Source organism: Benincasa hispida, chromosome 11, assembly GCF_009727055.1.
Source record: "Benincasa hispida cultivar B227 chromosome 11, ASM972705v1, whole genome shotgun sequence".
Lineage (NCBI taxonomy): Eukaryota > Viridiplantae > Streptophyta > Magnoliopsida > Cucurbitales > Cucurbitaceae > Benincasa > Benincasa hispida.
In genome coordinates this window covers 71,306,018-71,318,003 of record NC_052359.1, presented here as the reverse complement: position 1 = coordinate 71,318,003, position 11,986 = coordinate 71,306,018, and the positions used below count along the sequence as shown (strand labels likewise).

The window sequence follows — 11,986 nt, the reverse complement described above, 5'->3', positions numbered from 1 at the left end:
TTTGATGGACGTGACTCTTCAAGATGGGATGAGACTCTTCTATAGTACCTTTTCCTTGACCCTAATGATGCAATTGATGAAGACACTTGTTCGGATGGAGGTGGTTATATATTGAATCGGTGCATCCACTTTTCCATTGTACATGTGAGATGCATGTATAAAAGAGAAACAAAATAATATTATTCTTAGAAAAATAACTCCATGTGATCTAAGTTTAATTTTTTTTTTAAAAAAAATAGAGAATTCAATCCAATAGAAGTGGTGAAACAATGCTGATTTATATATGAGAGTGACTTTCATTATCCATCTTACAACACTAAATTATAAATTTAATTACTAGCCAAAAAAATTGATTTGAAAATACGATAATATGAAAACATTAAAATAAAATTATTACATCATCTAACTTTTAAAAGTTTAGAATACCTAAAACAAAATTGTATAATATTTTTTTTATTACATGCTAAAAACACTATTAAAACAAATAAATTTTTTAAGTTTTTTCATGCACTGCACGTATTTCTTAACTAATTAATGCTCAAAATCTTGAGCAATTAAACATGACACAAAGGAAAGGAAAATATAATCGAAACTTATCTTTCTTAAAGTTAATCAAAGGTTTGATTCATAGACTACAATATTACCATCAAAATAAACATAATTCAACCAGCATAAAATATATACTATCAATCTTAAAAGTCAAAGGTTCAATTCTTGAAAGAAGAGGGAAAAAAAACTATATATTTTCAACCGGTATGAAATTTATTGAAATTTAAAGCTATTATTGATAGTTTGGACATACATATTCAGTTCATAAATTATAAAGGAAACCAACTAAAATGCTGGATGGAAGAAGAAAAGGGGAAAAAGAAAGCCCAATAACCAAAAGTTATGTTTAAAAATCTGTTTCTACGAGATTAGTGATTGTTACTAGAACTTCTAACGTGAAGCTTCAGGCCTACGCTACACTTGGAATATCTAAAATTAATCCATTACACTAGCCATAAACATTAATTTTAAGATTTATTGAAATTACAAATTAAATTTGAAGATTTGAAAATACAACTAAAATAAACAAAGTATAGCGACCATTTTAACCTAAGGAAACAAGCTTACGAGTAAATATGAACTGTCTTTATATTATTAATGGCACAACAAATATTATGTACTTCATTAGACAGTAAAACTATGAGACCCATTTTTAAATTCCAACTTCAAAGTTCTACTCGAAATAGGATAGAAGAGTAAAACGCAATTCAGATATTATGATTGATACAAGATAAATGTCAAGAATATTGTCACATGTTGAATATTCAAATAGCTAAAACCAATATTTTCCATATGCTCAAAATCAACTACCACTAATAACTATGACTGACTATTAAGTATGCATAATTTCTAGGTGGTAATATTATTACACAGACAAGGTACAAAAAGATGAAGAGTTTACTCAGAAACATTTCACTAGGTCGCCTTTAATGTTCACACTTCAATCAAATCTCAGCGACCAATTTCTAGAGGCGCATTACCCATGTGGAGGTTCCTGCAAAAACCAGCAAACCATGAGCAATGGAATGAGGAGGAAAACTAATATAAGGAGCATCTCATGTTACACAAAGGCAAAGAATTTTTTTCCAAAAGAAAGTTATAAAATAAAATGTAAATTGCAAAAGTTTCTCTATATTCTAAACTAATCTTTCCTGCTAACTCCATAAAAAAACAGACTTGTGACATTAAAATAAGTAACAAAATTTGCCCCTACATTTTAACCCAGTGCAAATATTTCTTGAATTAGATCATCAGATCTTCCATTGACACTAATGTAAAAGTTGAGTCCAAACTAAAACCTACAAATTTATAGTGCTGTATAATTCCAATAAGAAAAACGCTGTAAGCATATTTGCATATTGTTGAAAATAGGGTTTTTATTCTAGGGGTATTTTTGTAATTGCATCTAACCCTAGGGTTCTCTACAAGTCTATTTATTCACCCTATTCTCATGTATTCAGTGTATTAGTTTTATAATAATAATAAAAAAGATCTGTACCGTGGTTTTTCTCCCTGGTTTAGGGTTTCCACGTAAATATTGTGTTTTTCCTCTGTTATTATTTTCATCACATATTTTATTTGCATGTAGGCTAAATCTGAATTGTAAAGGAAGTAAATATCACGTTTTGAAATTCACCTCCCACAAATCATATCTGTAGCTATTGTTTCGCCATACAATATGGATAGCCTCCCATTCCAGCAGGTGTGATTGGGTGAAGTCCGGCAGCATCTTTCTTTCCAATCACTTGATGGGGATATGGCAGTTGGAGTTGGCTCCCATATGAAGTATGCGCTGCCGTAGGACTAGGATACGAAGCAGGATATGATGCAAGAGCTTGGGGATAAGCATAGCCAAGGGGGCCAACACCACCATGAGGTTTACCAGGTTGAGGATGATATCCAGCAGCTACTGGGTATGGCATAGAAGGAATAGCTGAGGAGACTTGTGCCTGCATCATCTTGTTCCTGTGTGAATCTGCAAGCTTCACAATGATGTTCCTTCCCTGCAACCACTCACCAGATTAATATATTATCATTTTCATCAAAGGTTAAAAATCATTTGCAATATTTTCTTACGTTGCACTAAACCGGTACTCGTTTGGCTCTTGTTTGGGAGAAGATTCTTCATTTTTACAAATTTACAAAAAGCTTCCGTTATCCCTCTATTATATTGTTTTTGGTTTCTTACCCCCTTACCCCTTCCAAAAATAAAGATAACTGCTTCCATAATTCTACACTTAATCTAAAAGATTGCTTGTGCTTAATGATACTCGGCAGATAAGTTAAATTAAACCAAATATTTTTCTACCCGTTCAAAATGAAAAAGTTCTATATCAATTCTGGACTTTTCCCTTCTCTTCTTTTCACTTGGAAAATAAATTACCACATATCTAAACATTAAAATATTGGAATCTTCTGTACTGAAATTAAGTATATTTCAAAAGGCTATTATTAGCAAGTATCACAACTCACTCACCCCAAAGGTCTTGTCTGGATCATCTATTGCCTTCTTTGCAGCCTCTACAGTGGTATACGTAACAAATCCAAACCCTCTGCACACAAAGAAATGGAAATTGTTTTATAGGTGCGGCATATGTGATGTAATATCTTACGAGGATCTTGGCCATTTCTTGAACAATCTTATTTTAGTTAAAATGCTTTTGTTTAGTTTTTGTCCGGTTCTTTAAGTTTAGGTCTTTCTTTATTAATCTTCAGCCCCTTACTCTCTCTTGTAACCTTAATTAAGTTAGTCTAACCCCTCATTAACTCTTCTGTAAAAGCCTATAAATAAGGCTGCCATTGAACTATTGAATCAATAATACATTGAGGCATTTTTGGAGATTCAAGTGTGCACCAATATGTAGGTTCAATAAGGTAAAAGATTATTGAAATCAATGGAGAAAGTATTATCGCATGAAATGTGAAAATGTTACTAACCGTGATTCATTCGTGTCCTTATCATAGGCGACCGAACCTTCTTCTATATCACCATACCTTCCGAAGAAATTCAGCAATATTTCACTTGTAATATCTGGTGATAAACCGCCAATATATAGCTTTCTCTGTGCCAAATCTGGCGTTGTACTTGATCCACTTAGACCCTCACAAGCCAGATTGCAGATAGCCATGCGACCCTAAAATTAAGAAGCATTGGTCGACACATATATTTGAATTCTCTGGGAAATATCTTCTTTTTTTTTATAAGACTCTTGGAAATATCTCAGAAAGCCACCAGCTATAATATGGTGGAACGAAAAAATGGTTGTGTTCATTAAAAGTTCATGTTATCTATCCTTAGCTTGCAGATGGATAGCCTATCAATCAACTACCCTTAACATCAGCTTTCACAGGCATAATTTTTGTTCAAGTTCTGAATTATTTGTCAAGAAAAGATATACAACTCATATATAGGAGTGTTTATTAAGTTTCAATCTTTATAAAATTAGATTCATTACATATCAGATCAAAAACCAAAAAGAATACTTCCCCATAAGCTAACAGCTATTATGCTATGAACAAAGAAATGATGAAACCTGTTGAAATACGTTGAATTAGCCCCCAAGGGCATTTTTGTAATTTATACTATATTTGCTAAATTAGGGTTTCACCTCGTTCTATTTATATCTGAGGTTGGGTCTATTGTACGTATGACATTAAAATAATAAGTCCTTTTCTATCGTGGTTTTTCTTCCCTGAATTAGGGTTTTCCACGTAAACTCCTTGTGTCGTCTTCTTTCTCTTCTATTTCAATATGGTATCAGAGCCAGGTGATGAAACCCTAGCCCCAATAGAAGAAACTCAGTCATCAAACTTGATAGGTAAAGATACACTGACTAATGAGGCTGTGATTCAAGCAGCAATTGACCGCTATCTCCGAACCATCATCCTAGGTGGCGCAGTCGAACAGATCCAGCCGGCGAGCCGAATAGCAAGTGGTGGGCTTGCTCCAGTTGGCGTGTCGATTAGCTTCCAGACTCGACTGTTCTAGCCGAACACCATCGATGAAGATCCCTCAGCTTCGCACGTTCTCCAGCTGACGCACGCGAGCGATTTGCAGCCGATCAGTCCCTCGACTTCGCACAGGACCGGATCTGCTCCAGATGGTCGTGGGTTTGCTCCAGCTGTCGGGTCGGGTCAGATCGGCGCGATTTCTTCAACCCCGCAGCCGATCGTCGAGTCTTCTGTCCGTTACCCACCATCCAGCGTCTGGAGCAGCGTCGATCACGGGTTGCCGCACTTTTGCCGCCGGTATGACTTCTGGCAGTAGCTTCTTCACAGTACCAGGGTGACAGCTTCTTCCTCATGTGTATCCAGTTCAACCTCAGTTTCGAATGGTGATTCCGTTGAAGAAAATCCCATGATTTTTGGACAGAAAAATTCCAGATCCGAATCTGATGGGAACTCCAACAATGGTTAGTCTCCAGCAACAGATGGCCCGCCCTTGGAGCTAGAATTGAATGGCCGTGATTCTTCCCCGATGTATTCAGAAAATCCGTATCAATGTTTCCTACTCTTCCTACTACTAATTTTTATCTGGAAACTATAGGAAATTTTGCAGGAATGATCATGGGAGAGAGATTGAATGGGCAAAATTACTTCTCTTGGTCCCAAACAATTAAAATGGTTCTTGAGGGACGCATAAGTTTGGATATTTTGATTGGAGAGATACCACGACTGAATCCTGGGGTCCTCAAGAGCGTGTCTGAAAGGTAGAGGATCTCTTTGCTCCGCTCAATGTTAATCAGTAGCATGGAACCACAAATCGGGAAACCTTTACTCTATTCAGCCACTGCCCAAGATATTTGGGATGCAGTCCGACGGTTATATTCGAGGCGTCAGAACGCATCCCGCCTGTATACTCTACGTAAACAAGTTCACGAATGCAAACAAGGGAGCATGGACGTAACGTCATAATTCAGCAAGATGTCGTTGTTATGGAAAGAAATGGATCTATGTCGGGAATCATTTGGAACTGCCCGCAAGATGGAATTCAATACTCAAGATAGTAAGAGGTTAAGCATGTGTATGATTTTCTCGTAGGGTTGCACCCCAAATTTGATACAGTTCAGAGTCGAATACTAGGGCAGAAGCCAATACCGTCTCTCATGGAGGTTTGTTCAAAGGTTAGATTGGAAGAAGATAGATCGAGTGCAATGAATGTGCTGGGTGTTACCACTATAGAGTCAGCTGCCTTCGAGGTGAAGTCCGTTGGAGCTGATGGTGACAAGCAGAATAGTAAAACACCCCCAGTATGTGAGCATTGCAAAAAACAGTGGCACCACGAAGGATCAGTGCTGGAAATTGCATGGTCGCCCTCAGAATGGTAAACGTCGCCCTCTGAATGACAAGTCGAAATCTGGGCGTGCTCTAGTGGGGTGAATCAGTTGAGGGGCCACCACAACCTCAGACACAGCCTCCAGTGACCAACCCTAGTGATTCAGGTACCATAGGGATCGGAACAGTTGCTCAATCAGGTAACCCTCAATCTTTTAGTTTCCTTGTTGAAGGGAATGAGTTATGAATTCTAGATTCAGGAGCGACCGATCACTTGACTGGCTCATCCGACCGGTTTCTCTCATACTATCCAAGCCCTGGAAATGAGAGGATTCGAATTGTAGATGGATCCTTCGCTCCTATTGCTGGAAAAGGCAGACTGTCACCATTTCAAGGATTAACTCTGCAAAATGTCTTACATGTGCCAAAATTTCTTACAACTTATTATCAATAAGCAAAGCAACAAAAGATTTGAACTGTAGAGTTGTCTTCTCACCAGATACTACTTTGTTTCAGGACTTGAGCTCGAGGAAGACGATTGGTACTGCCCGATATGATAGAGGCCTATATTTCCTTTTTGAAGATACTTTCTCCAGAAGCTTGTTTGGGACTAGTCTTTTATCTTCGTTTACTATGTCTGAAACAAATTATTTATTGTGGCATTTTCGTCTTGGACATCCTAGTTGTCAATATATGCGATATTTATTTCCTCATTTATTCCATAATGTGAATGTTTCTTCATTATCTTGTGATGTCTGTATACGTGCTAAACAACCTCGCGTGTCGTTTGTTTCTCAGCTCTATAAACCTACCCAGCCTTTTCACCTGGTCCACAATGATGTTTGGGATCCCTCAAGTATCTCTACCCTGTCTGGTAAACGGTGGTTTGTAACTTTCATCGATGACCATACCCGACTTACATGGGTATATCTCCTTGCTGATAAGTCCGAGGTTTTATCTACCTTCAAACAGTTCTATACCACTATATTAACACAGTTCAACACAAAGATTGTCATTCTTCGGAATGACAATGGTCGTGAGTTTGTCAATCACACCTTCCAGGAATTCCTAGTGTCAAAGGGGATCATCCATCAAAACTCGTGTGCATATACTCCACAACAAAATGGGGTGGCTGAACGGAAAAATCGCCATCTCATTGAAGTTGCTCGTTCCTTGATGATTCCAGCGTCTCTCCCTTTGTACCTGTGGGGAGATGCAGTTCTTACCGCAACTCATCTAATTAATAGAATGCCTTCACAAGTTCTAAAGTTTCAAACTCCTCTTGAGTGCTTCAAAGAGTCCTATCAATCTACCTGTCTTATTCCTGAGGTTCCTATTCGTGTGTTTGTGTGTACAACCTTTGTTCATACTCATGGTCCACACCGGACTAAGTTTGCTCCACAAGCTCAAAAATGTGTGTTTGTCGGGTATCTCCTTCACCAGCGAGGCTATAAATGCTTTCACCCATCTTCCAGAAAATATTTTGTCACTATGGATGTCACGTTCCTTGAAGATAAACCGTTCTTTCCCGTTAGTCATCTTCAGGGGGAGACCACGAATGAAGAAACTAACAGTTCCCCGTACTCCGTACCTATTAGCTTCAATCTTGAGCCTAGTCCTAATATTCCTGAACTTGAGCCTAGCCCTAATATTCCTGGACCTAGTCTACCTAGTCTTGAACCTAACTCCGCTCCTGCTGTTCCCGTGTCGGTTCTTCCTACTAGACAAGTGCCCTGGATAACATACTATAGTAAGAATCTCATAAAGGAAATTCAGGAAACCCCTGGTGTTCCATCGGAAAGTGTCCAAGCGTTGGAACCAGCTCAGGTTCAAGATCTCGTTGTTTCAAAGGAGAGTCTTGAAGAAAAGCCTGGGAACATAGAAAATGATGAGACGAGCTCAGAGAAGGTTGAAACTTCAGGAGGTAATAAGGTGCTGAAAGATCCTCAAGAAGATGCAGAATTGTCTCAAAAGTCTGATACTGAAGAGGGACAGACGAAAACTGACAACTATGATACCACTTTGGATATGCCAATTGCCCTGAGAAAGGGAACTAGGTCATGTACAAAGTACCCTTTGCATAGTTTTCTAACCTATAGTAACTTATCTCTTGGTTTTAAGGCTTTCATTACTCAACTGGATGCTCTAGCAATACCTACCAATGTACGCATGGAAGTTCCCGAGTGGAAAGCAGCAGTAATGGAGGAAATGAGAGCTCTCGAGGCAAATAAGACTCGGGAGTTAGTAGCTGTCCCTAGAGGTCACAAAATAGTTGGTTGTAAATAGGTGTTCACAGTGAAGTATAAGTCTGACGTAACACTCGAGAGATATAAGGCCAGGTTAGTTACTAAAGAGTTCACTCAGACGTATGGGATTGATTATTCAGAAACTTTTTCCCCAGTGACTAAGTTAAACACGATTCGTGTTCTTCTGTCTGTCGCTGTAAATAAAGATTGGCCCCTACATCAACTAGATGTAAAGAATGCCTTCCTAAATGGTGAGTTAGAAGAGGAAGTACATGAGTCCACCTCCAGGTTTCGAAGCTAAGTTTGGGAATCATGTCTGCAAACTCAGGAAGTCTTTATATGGGTTGAAGCAGTCCCCTAGGGCATGGTTTGACAGGTTCACCATGTTTGTTAAGTCCCAAGGGTTTGTTCAGGGGCATTCTAATCATACCTTGTTTACCAAAAAATCACCCTTAGGAAAGATTGCTGTGTTGGTAGTGTATGTTGATGACATCATCCTATCAGGAGATGACACAGCAGAAATTGCTAAGCTAAAACAAAGGATGGCAGGTGAATTTGAAATCAAGGATCTTGGTAGTTTGAGGTATTTTCTTGGGATGGAAGTGGCAAGATCAAAAGCAGGAATATCTGCATCTCAGCGGAAGTACACTCTGGACTTGTTGAAGGAAACAGGAATGACTGGATGCAAACCTATTAACACTCCTATTGAGGTCAATAGCAAACTAAAAAGCATTTCGGAAGGAGTTCCTGTGAATAAGGAGAGATATCAATACTTGGTAGGAAAACTGATTTACTTATCTCATACTAGGCCCGACATCTCCTATGCTGTGAGTGCGGTAAGTCAATTCATGCAGAGTCCATATGAGGAGCACATGGAAGCTGTGACTCGAATTTTGAGATACCTGAAGTCCACCCCTGGGAAGGGCTTAGTGTTCAGAAAACATGACACACGAAGCATTGAGGCATATACTGACTTAGATTGGGCCGGATCTGTGACTGATAGAAGGTTAACCTCAGGGTACTGTACCTTTGTATGGGGAAATTTGGTAACTTGGCGGAGTAAAAAACAGGGTGTGGTGGCCAAGAAGAGTGCTGAGGCAGAATATAAAGCTATGAATCTGGGAGTGTGAAGAAATTTGGTTGCAGAAAGTTTTATCTGATCTTCACGAGAGTAGTCTGGGGCCCATGAAGCTGTATTGTGATAATAAGGCTGCCATCAGTATTGCGAATAATCTCGTGCAACATGATAGAACCAAACATGTGGAAATTGACAGGCACTTTATTAAAGAAAAGTTAGACCGCAGAGCTATCTGTATTCCCTATGTACCTTCAGTCCAACATATTGCAGATGTTTTTACGAAAGGGTTATCGAGACAGACATTTGAAGCTTGTATTAGCAAGTTGGGTCTTGCCGATATCTACGCCCCAACTTGAGGGGGAGTGTTAAAATACGTTGAATTAGCCCTAAGGGCATTTTTGTAATTTATACTATATTTGCTAAATCAGGGTTTCAACTCATTCTATTTATCTGAGGTTGGGTCTATTGTACGTATGACATTAAAATAATAAGTCCTTTTCTATCGTGGTTTTTCTTCCCTGAATTAGGGTTTTCCACGTACTCCTTGTGTCGTCTTCTTTCTCTTCTATTTCAATAAAACCAAATATCATTTTTTGCTAATAGCTGCTTCTGCCCCAAGGCTTAGACTTTCGAGACATCAAGGCTTTTCCCTTATTATACTCACCCATACTAAACCTCTAGGTAGGTGTTATTGAGAGATTGCAAACCTTGCCAATCCGAGCATAGCTCAATGGATAAGGCACCAATTACCATACCTCCTAAAGGTCGATGGTCAAATTCTTATCCCCCATTTGTTGAACTTAATGAAAAGAGAGAGAGATTGGGCCTTAACCAAAGGGACTGCCCCTTGGTGGCAATGAGACCAACTATTTGTTTATAAAATTAGATCCATTACATATGTGCGTTTCATATTATAAAAAAAAAAAACACTTTCATCCACAATAACCAAACCTTACAAAAAAAATTATTGGAAATGATGAACCCACTGAAATGTGATAAGGAAGAACTGCAACCATCAAAATGAAACTCTCTTATGATGATATTGTATTTTATTTTTTTTTTTTTTTTTTTTTGGGGGGGGGGGGGATCCAAACTCTAAAAAGAAAAGGATTTATAATTTCCCCAACCCAAATAAGATATGATTCATTCCATCACAACTATTCTCACACATTTAACTCCAAAAATTAGAAAATGTTTCCACAACATTTGGAAGGAGTTTAGTGCTTACCTCAATAATTTTGCTAGGTGCTTTTAAAGCAGCTTTAGTTGAGTCCATGTGCTTGTAAGTAATGAAACCATATCCACGGGACTTTCCTGTTGCTTTGTCATAGATAACAGCTCCTTCTTCAATTTCCCCATGCACGCTAAATGCCTGAACGTGATATAATTATAACAACTTTATTAGGAAAAAACCAACTGAGCACTGTTCTTTGAAGGAGATAGAAGCCCAGGAGAAAAAATATTATTAAAAAAGGTGTTGATTCCAAGATTTAATGTTCCAGGACTAGAAACACAGAGTCTAAAGAACAAACACAAACAGACAGGCAAAACACAAGCAACAACCAACTGCACTCACAGCACACAATGTTTCTGAAGTGGTATTCCAAGCCAAGCCACGAACAAAAAGCTTTCGATTGACAGGATCTGCGCTGGCAACACTTTTTATTTCTTCTGCGATGGAAGGATACTGGGACCCTCTTTATGCCTCAACATGCAACGCAAATAAACACACATTCACCATGTCAATCACACAGCATACAATTGAAGCAACACCCTTGTGATTTCCACTGTGTAATACCCACAAAAATTCATTCTTACCATAGTTTTAGTAATGGAAGTGGTTACTTTCGAAGGAAATTTTTTATTTAAGAACTATAAAGACAAGATTTTTTTTTTCCAAAAAAATTGTTTCGAGTTTAAATTCATTTTTTTTTTATTTTAGAACAAGAGTTTAAATTCATTTTTGATGATTATTGAACTTATAAGTTTGTCTTCTTTTTAAAATAGTGTATTAGATAAGTACTCTCTGACAAATCTGAATATGGTTTGGAACATTTAGGATAATTTAACAATTTGACATTCTTTTGTCAATTTAACAATTTGATATTCTTTCGTCAGAAGCAATTTTTCATAGATAAGTTTTTTATATAAAAAAATATATCGTTTGGTGTTAGACTTGAATTCTAATAAATTTTGATGAAATATTTATTTGTTGAATTCGCAGGTATTAATTTTTTTTTTTAAGATGCCCTGTGGAAATTTGAACTTTTGATCTTCCAATTGAGAGTATAATGTCTTAACCAATTGAGTTATGCTAAGATTGACTAAATTTGTCTTTTTATGATAAATATTTTTGTTGATTATGAAATTACAAATATTATTGCTAAAATTTACTCATGGTTGTTCTTTCACTAGGTTTACTCTCTTTCTTTTCTCTTTATCCATGAGTGTCCAATTCATTTGGCACAAAGTTCAACTACTCAAACGAGACAATTGCTTGATTCTACTACATTTTGTTCCCAAGGGAACTCGTAAGATATTAGACTCCAAAGAGGTGGTCTAGTCGGTGGTCATCATGACTTGAACTCATTCTCTTCTCCCTCCCCCTCCCCCTCCCCTCCCTCCCCGCTCCCCCTTCAGATGCTCATTTTGATAGTGTTTAGGGATGGAATTCCGATAGGTCTAAGCAATTGAAGAGTCAATGCTTAAACATAAATCTTGATAGATTAGGTGGTGAGGGGAATGATGGAATTTGTTGGGTTCAAAGAAATTTATTCAACAAAAGATGGGAGAAGGGAATCCACAATGAAGTTTGTAGAAACACAGGGAAGAGGATGAA

General features: G+C 37.8%; 1 protein-coding gene across 1 annotated transcript in view; it reads right to left on the bottom strand.

Moving 5' to 3' along the window:
- Positions 1-1,245: 1,245 nt before the first annotated feature.
- The window catches only part of LOC120091122 (UBP1-associated protein 2C-like), a 15,813-nt gene continuing 5,072 nt past the window's right edge, over positions 1,246-11,986 (bottom strand). Inside the window, exons 2-7 of the mRNA XM_039048976.1 lie at positions 10,724-10,844; positions 10,376-10,519; positions 3,487-3,683; positions 3,026-3,101; positions 2,186-2,552; positions 1,246-1,543 (exon numbers count right to left, since the gene is read on the bottom strand). Of these exons, the coding sequence (XP_038904904.1) occupies positions 2,208-2,552; positions 3,026-3,101; positions 3,487-3,683; positions 10,376-10,519; positions 10,724-10,844 (883 nt within the window). The 3' untranslated portion in view covers positions 1,246-1,543; positions 2,186-2,207. The remainder of the gene's footprint in view (positions 1,544-2,185; positions 2,553-3,025; positions 3,102-3,486; positions 3,684-10,375; positions 10,520-10,723; positions 10,845-11,986) is intronic.